At 50.9% G+C, this 9,756-nt stretch overlaps 1 protein-coding gene and 1 non-coding gene across 2 annotated transcripts in view; both read left to right on the forward strand.

Moving 5' to 3' along the window:
* The first annotated feature begins 1,223 nt into the window (after window positions 1-1,223).
* Window positions 1,224-1,295, forward strand: TRNAP-AGG. The gene has a single exon. It is a non-coding gene; the product is annotated as a tRNA-Pro (tRNA).
* A 6,088-nt stretch (window positions 1,296-7,383) lies between these two features.
* Window positions 7,384-9,756, forward strand: part of MAML2 (mastermind like transcriptional coactivator 2) — a 214,381-nt gene continuing 212,008 nt past the window's right edge. Inside the window, exon 1 of the mRNA XM_040544189.1 lies at window positions 7,384-8,040. Coding sequence (XP_040400123.1) covers window positions 7,537-8,040 — 504 coding nt within the window. The 5' untranslated portion in view covers window positions 7,384-7,536. The remainder of the gene's footprint in view (window positions 8,041-9,756) is intronic.

Below are 9,756 nucleotides of genomic sequence, written 5' to 3' on the forward strand. Positions count from 1 at the left end.
GCATGTAAAATTAATTAGACGTAGCCTAAGAGAAGGTGCAGGGCACAGAGTTTTGAATCCCGGTAGGGACTGTTCATACATCGTCTGTATGCACATACTCTTATTAGTCTGTTGTGGCTGAGCAGCTTGGTAAAATGGATGACATTGTTAACTCTCCAGATTTTTTAACAAGTTGCTTTCTCAGAAGTAAAACTAATGGAACCTAATCTTTCAGGTATTTGTCCATCAGAACTCCTCGTGCTCAATATGCCACTTCACTGGTAACATGCTGATTGGGTAGGCAACCACTGCCACGTGTACCATGTCATGGTCAGAATCTGTTGGCTTTTTTTCTGTAGAAACTGTAACTTAAAATTGCCCTTTAGTAGCTTTTTTCCAGCATTAATTGTAAGTAATGAAGTACTTTCATATCTTCAGGTGTTGAAATTCAGCAATGGGTTAATGTGGTGGTAGAATGAGCCGATATTGTCAGTTCTCTATCATACCATGTAAGTACCAAGATTTAGAAACCGTGATGAAAAATCCCAGTAAAGACTTACCCTAAAGTAAACTTATACTTGAAGACATTATTTTCATACCTTAACTGCCAGTTAAATATGTAAATATTCTGAGATTTTATGTATCGTATTTATCTCCCTGGTTACCAGAGCTGAAGAAACTTGTGCTTTCTATTCTCTTTCCTTGTCCATCCTTGTTATTCTGGGACTGTTGGTGGGAACACACCCATCAACTTAAAATTACTGAGGAATCAATCTCAAGCATATCCCTTTTAGGAAGATCAATGCCAGTTGAAAACCTGACTTCTTTCTGGTAACGAAATCTCTGTACACTTTTGTCGGTATCTCTAAAATAATGACATTTGTTTGGTGTAACGTTTTTTCATGAATGTTTTGAAATTAATGGGGTTTGTACCACTTAATGGTGTGCGCTTTCGCATCCCTTTCAGAATAGTCTTAAATTCTGCTGCCTTCCCAATTTTCTGAAAGCTCTAGAAAATGATTTTTATGTAAAAAAAAAAAAAAAAAATGCTGTTAGAATTAGTGGTCAGTTTCTCATTTTGCCACGTTTAAACTGAATGCTACCAAAATAAATAAAAAAATAAGTTTGGGAAATTTTGGCTTTTTGAGTAATTATAATATTTCAATAACACCTAGATTTAGATTGAAAATTGTCAACGTATTCCAGTGATGAATTTCACTCATTCTAAGATTTTTTGCATCATTGGCTCGTTGGTCTAGGGGTATGATTCTCGCTTAGGGTGCGAGAGGTCCCGGGTTCAAATCCCGGACGAGCCCTTGTTTTCCTCCCCAGCGCACAAACAGGGGGGTGGAATATTATTGGATGCGAGGGCGATCTGGCTGTGCCATCTGTCACCTCACTGATCATCAGGGCTGATTCAGCTGATGTGGCAGGCTAGGGGGGTGTCCCCTTCCTCCCTCACTGCTCCATGTGCGTCCCTCCCAACCTTCCCCGACAGAGACCCTACAGTTCATCAGTCAGGGGTACAGAGTAGCTGCGCTCCCCTGCTAGAAACAGGCTCAACCATTCTGCGGTCCCAGATCATGTTTCTCACCTCCTCTTCATTTGCATAAAAAGTCTCTGAGCGACTTACTTCTTTCTTTATCCAGCAGGCAGTTGTTTTTTTCCAGTCACGCAAAAGTTCTTGGAAGAAAGTGCCTCTGCAGGCTCACCGATTTTGCCTGTGACATCACTAGTTGGACTAAGAAAATGCTAGTTAGACTAAGAAAATGCCTCGAATTGACATCACTGATTTCTGTTTCAGCAGGAAACTGATAACTTGAGCTGGCTTGGCAGGGGGCTGACAAAATGTTTGTGTGTGTATAACCAGACTTCACTATTCCTCTCACTGAGATTAGAGGAAGTGATAATATTTTTGTGGCTGTTGTTTTACCTGAAGAGTTTCTACAAGGCAGAGAACGTGAAGTATCGTGACATCGTGTTTACATTCATCTTCACCACAGGAAATGAAAAAATTGTTTAGAAGAGACATTTATGTGAAAATTCAGGTCAAATTATCCAGGACAGGCTGTATGCAAATGCTAGCACTTGTACAGCATGTTGTGCTAAGAGGGCTCTCCCCCCCGACGTTTTCGGGTCCAATTGCAGCAAGAATATTTGTAATAGAGAAATGCAAACGTCAGCTGATGGGGGAAGTCAGAAATCCAGCCAGTCTTTCATAGTTTCTGTTCTACTCCAGAGATTTTGAGTGGATTTAGAGGGTGAGAGGATATAATGCTTGTACTGAGAGGGCATTTTTAATTGTCTTCAGTGTGAGTTTTTGAAGTAGTAGCTCTAATTAAGATAAAGTACCTGTCTTAATGGAACAATGAAGAAAGATCAGTATGTGATTAGACTTGGAGCAGGTGATTAATGATCATACTTGGAAATTACTTGAGCTCCTGTAGTGTTTGAATAATCTGATCTAGTTGAAGTTCTGTAGCCCGGAACTATGATAATGATAAAATTCACACGCGATGCTTATGCGTAGGATCGGCCGTACAAATGTGGTGTACTTTTGGGAGATTAGGCCCTTTATGGTCTATACTCTGTGTCCAGTTCTTGCAGGGAAGTTTGAAAAGAAGTGGTTTTCCTCCCTTTGTCCCTCAGTTTTCAGAAAGAGAATCATTTGTGGATCAAGTAGGATGGCAAACTTTGCTAATAGTAGATAGCTGATACTGCCTTTTTCTTTTTTTTTTTTTCTTTTTAGACAGTGAAAGCTTCTGTTTTCCAAAAGCAGCTATTTCTAGTAGTTCGGCAGGCAATTACAGGCAATTCCCATGCTTAACTCCTCTAGTTTACTTTCATTTGGATAAATAAAGGCTTGTAGTTTTATCCTTCTTTAAGTCTTCCTGGATAAACAGAGTGGGTGTGTTAGATAAACACATGTACAAACAGTACCACTCCAAGAGAAATACCCAGCACACATGAAATACACTTTATTAAGTCGACTTGCTGATTCTGCTTTGAGAAATAGTAAATATCAAGTTCTAATTTGAATTTAGAGGTGAGACAAAACGTCAGAAAATATGATTGACCAGCCAAGGAATAATGTGAGAAATATGTGAAGTGGTATTGAAAGAACCTGATGATAATGCCCCCTTCGTGGGCTACACTTCCCTGAATAGTTTATGTGAATTTGGGTATTTTTCTAGGTAATAAGGGATGGTATGGGTTGTTTTTATTTTGTTTGTTTGTTTTCCCTCTTATTTGTTAAATAACATGTAGACAGTTTCTTTAGATTTTTCTGGAAATTGTATTCTTAATTCAAAAAGGTGTGTGTGTTCAAGATGACTTACCTTACAGTTTACACAGAGCAGTACTGCATGAGCCTGTGCTCAAATTTTAAGGACAAGAAAAGTGACCCAGGTGCAGTCAGATTCTGCTCCAAAGTTTAGCAATTGAGCAGGCGAGCTGCACGGTGCATCCTAACAGCATGCCTAGCTGGAAGTACATTTATCACATTATTTATAACAGTAGTCATTCAGAATGTCTAAGAACCCTCTGAAAAGCAAATAATGGGAATGGCTGAAAATTTATAGCCCTAGTTAGTCTTCCACGGGACTGTTATTAAGCACGTGCCATTTTGGTGGAGTTAATACAACTTTGAAGGATTTTGATACATGATTTCTAAACAGAGATGAACGAGGTATGAGCCTAGATTTAGGCATGGACTCACGTTTTTAGGTGACGGAGGTTCAGCATAGTCATTTTGTTCAATTTTTGGGAAGTTATCAGCACAATGGGACTTCCACGGTGAGAATTCCTGGCTGAGAAGCCAGCACCAGGAAAGGCTTTGCTCACCCGGTAGGGGCTGCTGGCTTGGGAAACTCAGAGCTGCAGCAGCAGGAGCAAATTCACACAGAAAAATACTCAAGGATGACAGCTCACATGAGACTACAGTATCATCTCAAGAGGTCACAGATGTTGGCGTAGGGGATAAAAGTAATGAATTATTCAGGACCCATTATGTTAATGTTTCATCACGTGTGGTTTTATGAGGACGCATATGACAAGATCGCAAGTGACGTTAGGATGATGTTCAGAACCGTCTGCTTTTAAGAAAACTGACAAGTAGCCGATCCCAAAAAGATACCTGTTTCCAGGAGCTGGTAGCATTCGGCAGCGTCTCCTGGACAAAAGTTGTAAAGCTGAAGGATGGGTTTAGGGTATTTCCTTCTCAGAAACACCAGGGGCAGTCTTTGCTGTGTATTGCGTGGCTGGGGACTCGCAGCCCTGCAACCAAGCCGTCTCTCGCCCTGGAAGCGGTCTGTATTAAACCACAAAACACATCAGATGCTGCTTTGCAAAAAGTGAATCTTAGACATCTAAAGTTACAGCTCAAAAATCTTTGTTTTGAAAGACCGTTCTCTGAGTTCTGCAGAAGCTCATAAGAGAGAGGATTCCTGCAGCTACCTGGGTATCTCCCTGGGCAGCACCATCGGTTTCATGTGCCCACAGCAACTTTGAAAACCCCCATCAAGATGTCATTTGAAATGCCCTTGCTTATTTTCCAGGAGATTTGTGTTAGTGTGACATGTACGGTCTGTGGCTGACCCTCCTAAACACAGCAGTGACATCTGAGCTGTAACGAACGAATAAAAGCCCCAGAGAGGCCTGAAGCAAAGGTAACATTGTCTATTATTTTACAAACAGAAAAATGTCCATTTTTTCCCCCTGTGCCAGCCCATTGTTCTCAACAGATGCAAGCTACCGTTACGTATCAAATAATAACCCACTCTTCCTCAGTTGTTCAAGGTTAAACAAAAAAAATCCCTTTTTCCTGTTAGCAATAATGCCTTCCTCTGAACGCAGCACATCCCCAAACCTGGCGCCCGCGGACACCAGCCCGCAGTTAGGAAGCAAAGTCTTTGCTGGGACAGACGTGGGCCCGAACACCCAGGTCCTGGGAACCCCCATGGGTGTTTGGTGCAACCTGGAGGAGATGGGGGTCACACGAATGTTTCCCATGTGCCCGGCGCTGTGTGTTGTTTGTGTGTTTGGGGCGAGTTTAAGGAATGTGTCGTTTCATCAATGGCATTCAAAGGGGTTGTGAGCAGGACTTCAGGAGATAAAAACACCTGAAAGGGTCACCATTAGTTCCTCCTCATCCTCAGCTTGCTGCACCCAGTATGGTGTAATGAAATTAGTGTTGTTTTCTGATGGGCCGACTCATCAAATGAGACAATGTGTCCTTGTGTTAGGGGCTGTGGGGTCCTGAAAGGTTTTGTGAGGACTGAAAGGTTGGCGCTTTTGCATCAGGCTTGTATCTTCGTATGCTTGGGGCCATTTTTATTCCCAAAGAGGTGTCCCTGTGGTAGCACAACGGTGCATAGCTTTAATGTAGCTGACCAGCTCCCAGCTATTCCTGCATCCTCCTTCATGGCTCACCTGCAGCAAAACAGGGAGCCTGGTGGCTGCTGGTTGCAGCCTGGACAGTGTCAGGGGCCAGGTCTCGCATTTGGCCACCCCTGGTTTTAGTCTGGAGAAGACGAGGCTCAGGGGAGACCTTATTGCTCTCTACAACTACCTGAAAGGAAGGTGTGGGCAGCTGGGGTCGGCCTCTTCTCACAGGTAACCAGTGATAGGACTAGAGGGAATGGCCTCAAGTTGCACCAGGGAGGTTCAGGTTGGAAATTAGGAGACAGAAAGAGCAGTCAGGCACTGGTTTGCCCAGAGAGGTGGTGGAGTAACTGTCCCTGGGGGTGTTCAAGGAGAGGTTGGACATGGTGCTTAGGGATGTGGGTTAGTGGCTGACATTGGTGTTAGGGGGATGGTTGGACCAGATGATCTTGGAGGTCTTTTCCAACCTTAATGACTCTATGAACCGAGGAGACAGCGAAGAGAAGCACCAAGGCTGTGACTTTCCCGGGAAGGAAGCAAAGTGCCAGACACCCAAGAAGCTCCCACCAGAGCCTCCCCCTCCCCAAACCTTCCCTCACCCCCTCCACCCCCCCATGCACGAAATCACCCTAGAAAACCCCCTTTCCCTCCCCACCCACCTTCCCGGAGCAAACCACCCTCTTCCAGCCCCCAGAGCCCCAACCCGGCAGCACAACTCCCCCCCTTCCCACCGCGGGCTGAGGTCGGCACGGCGACATTTCCCTCTCCTTCCCCGGCGGGGCGGCCGCCCGCCCGCCCGCCTGCCTCCCCTGCGCGGCCGCTGGGAGGCTCCGGCGCTCGGCCCGGCCGCTCGGTGCCACCCGCCCCCCGCCCCCGCAGCGCCCCGCACCGCGGCCCCGCACGCACCGCGGGCTCGGGCAGCCGGAGGCGAGCGGAGGAGACAGCAAGCGGGGCAGCACCCACCGCAAACCCGCCCCCCCCCCCCCCCACCACCCCAATCCACCACCACCACCCCGGGCCGGGGATGGAATATACAAAAAAAAACACAAAGGAAAAGTGGCCGGAGCGTGCCGGGGGCAAAATGCTGGAAGTTTGTAAGTGCAACTCGCCGTTCGTGATCGCTGTTTGAAGGGTTGGTTGGTGGTTGGTTGTTTTTTTTTTTTTTTGTTTGTTTTTTTGTGCTTTTTTTTTTTTTTTTTTCGTGCTTTTCTTGAAACTGTACTTGAAACTATTCGGTAGCCGGGAGTCTAAGGGAAAGTATGCGAAAGGAGTTCTTCGCCTTGGGTTGGCGGCTCGCTGCTTTATTGCTAAGGGGGGAAATAAGCGCTGAAAGCAAGACGGATTTTATCCAGCGGCTGGATTAACCGGAGGCGAAGCGTGCTCTGGAAGTCCACTGCCTGACATTGTTCCGGAGCGGGGATCCGTCCCTCTCGTTCCCGGAGGAGCTGCCCTTCAGCTGCAGACACTTGGATCCTGCACGAAAACCCAAGAGTGGCCGGCGCGGAGCGAGCAGGAGAACGGAGACCGCACAAAGACCAAACTAACCCGAGCCTCCTCCTCCTTCCCCGGCTATTTGCACATCTACTGAAGACTTTATAAAAATAATAATAACAAGCCAGCGAGCGACCCGCTCCGCCAGCCCTTGGAAGATTTTGGAGGGGGGGGGGGGGGGGGGAGGTGTCGGCTCCGTGCCGCTGAGCCCCGCGACCCCTTTTTCCCTGCCTAAATTTCCCCCTGCAGGAACGACCCCCCCCAGCCCCCGAAATGAAATAAAACCAATAAACCTGCCAAGCCCCACTCCTTCCCGAGGGGGATCTCCTTTCGGCCGGGGATCCCTTTTGGAGGCAGCGGGTTAATTTTTTAATTTTTTTCCCCCTCTCCCGTGTGCCGCCCCCCCCCACTCAAGACCCCCATCCCTTCCCCTTCCCCCCCCCCCCCCCCCGCGGGCTCAGCCCGTCCCCGACCCCCTCGGCCGATGGTGGCCCGTCCCTAGCAGCCCCCCCCCGTTTTTTCCCCGTTCCCCTCTTTTTTCCCCCCAAAACACCCCCTGTCGGGGGGGACGGGGAGGGGGGGTTCTCGGTGCCGTTGGCGGTGTGGGGTCGCGGGGCCTCCCCCCCCGCCTTCTCCCCTCCATGTGGCACTGAGGCGGCCGGCCACCAGCGGCGGGGGGTGGCGATGGGCGACACGGCTCCCCCCCAGGCCGCGGGGCTGGGGGCCGGGCTGCTGGGGGGCGGCGGGGGCGGCCCGGCGGCCCCCCGGGTCCACAGCGCCATCGTGGAGCGGCTGCGGGCCCGCATCGCCGTGTGCCGCCAGCACCACCTCAGCTGCGAGGGGCGCTACGAGCGGGGCCGCGCCGAGAGCTCCGACCGCGAGCGGGAGAGCACCTTGCAGCTCCTCCACCTCGTGCAGCAGGGGCAGGGGGCCCGCAAGGCCGCCAAGCACCCCAAGGCGGCCGCAGGAGGAGGAGGAGGAGGAGGAGGAGGAGGAGGAGGAGGAGGAGGAGGAGGAGGAGGAGGAGGAGGAGGAGGAGGAGGAGGAGGAGGAGGAGGAGGAGGAGGAGCGGCCACCCCGTCCTCCGCCGCCGCCGCGCCCCCCGACTACCACCAGCACCTCCTCAGCAACGGCGGCGCCAACGGGGAGCAGGCGGCGGGGGAGCAGCGAGCCTCGGCCCTGCTGGCGGTGAGTCACGGCGCCCCCTGACGGGCGGAGGGGGGCGGGCGGCACGCGTGGCCCCGCGGGGACACCCCCAGCGCTGAGGCGAGGCGAGAAGGCGGGGCTGGGGCGCTGAGGGGAGGGTGGGTGGCGGTGGCGGGGGGCTGGTGGGAGCGGGGGGTGGGAGCAAACGTCCCTCGTGCACACTCGATGCTGGGGTGGTGACACCCCTAGGAAAGCCCCTTGAGTGTCCTCGCGATGTCCCACCAGGTGGTGACACCCCAGGGGCGGGTCGCAGGCACTAAAGTCCCTCGTGTGCCCTTGCCACCATGGTGGTGACACCCCTTGAAAAGTCCCTCGAGTGCCCTCGTGATGTCCCACCAGGTGGTGACACCCCTGGTGTGGGTCGCAGGCACTAAAGTCCCTCATGTGCCCTTGCCACTGGGGCAGTGACACCCCTGGAAAAGCCCCTCACGTGCTCTCATGACGTCCCACCAGGAGGTGACACCCCAAATGCCACCATGGTGGTGACACCCCTGGAAAAGCCCCTCGAGAGCCCTCAGGATGTCCCACCAGGAGGAGACGCCCCAGGTGCCACCATGGTGGTGACACCCCTGGAAAAGCCCCTCGAGTGCCCTCATGACGTCCCACCAGGAGGTGACACCACAAATGCCGCCATGGCGGTGACACCCGTGCCTGGAAGGTCTCTGGGGGCTTCAAGCTGCCTCGGCTCGTCTCCAAGCAGCAGTATAAGGTGGCATTAATCTACAGTCCATGCTCAGAGCCGTGCCCACGGTTTCGCACCTCAGGCGTTGCGCTCTTTTTTTGTGCCTCCTGGGTCAACGCCTGTGCTGCAGGTGGGCAGGCAGCGGCGAGCACCGCGTGCTGGTGCCCCGGCATACATAGCTTTATGATCCCTGAGGTGGACAAGTGCTTGCAGAAGCAGAGCTCCTGAAGCTCCATCTCGCACCCGTGAGCCCCACCGGCGAGGGCCGGTTCATTACTGTCACCCAGCGCATTTCCCAGGGAGAAGGTACAAGAGTTTTCCGCACCCTGCGGATGGCACGTTGACCTTTTCCGACTGGAAGTTGCTCCGGAGGTGTCTGGGAGGCAGAGCCTTGCCTCCTGTTACTTTATGACAAGCCATTCGTGTACCAGGCTTTCTGCCTTTCCCTCCAGTGTCCCGCCGGCATGTGTTCCCGGCACACACGCGAAATAGTACGAGGAGCGACTGCCCCCTGATAGGCCCGTGGCTGCTATTCGAACGGCCCAAAATAGACTGCTCCCTCCCTTCCTGACATAAACCTGTCTTTCTCAGTGCCTGGCGTATTCTAAAACAGGACCCTGGTGGTTATTTTCTCCCCTCTCAGCCCTCCCGGCGCTGGGGGCTGTGGCACCGTTTGGGAGGGCGGCGATGTGAGGGGCTAACGCGATAGCAGCGGGGCGCTTCGGCCTGACTCGGTGCTCAGAGCAAATCTCCCCGTGTTTCTCATCGCAATCAGGAAAGCCATTATCTTATTTTTCCAGTGTGTATTAATGAAACGCTTCGTGCTTGTCTCGAGGAAAAAGAAAAAAGAAAAAAAAAAGATTTTGCATAATAACGTACATCCCAGCAAACTCTGCTTTCTGAAGTCAGGGAACATCTGAAGTCAGGGAACAGGCCTGTGTGCTTTTTTTGGTTTGGTTTGGTTCGGTTCTTTACTAGTTGTTACTATTATTACGAAATAGCTGGAGGCAGCTGTT

Source organism: Cygnus olor, chromosome 1 (assembly GCF_009769625.2).
Source record: "Cygnus olor isolate bCygOlo1 chromosome 1, bCygOlo1.pri.v2, whole genome shotgun sequence".
Lineage (NCBI taxonomy): Eukaryota > Metazoa > Chordata > Aves > Anseriformes > Anatidae > Cygnus > Cygnus olor.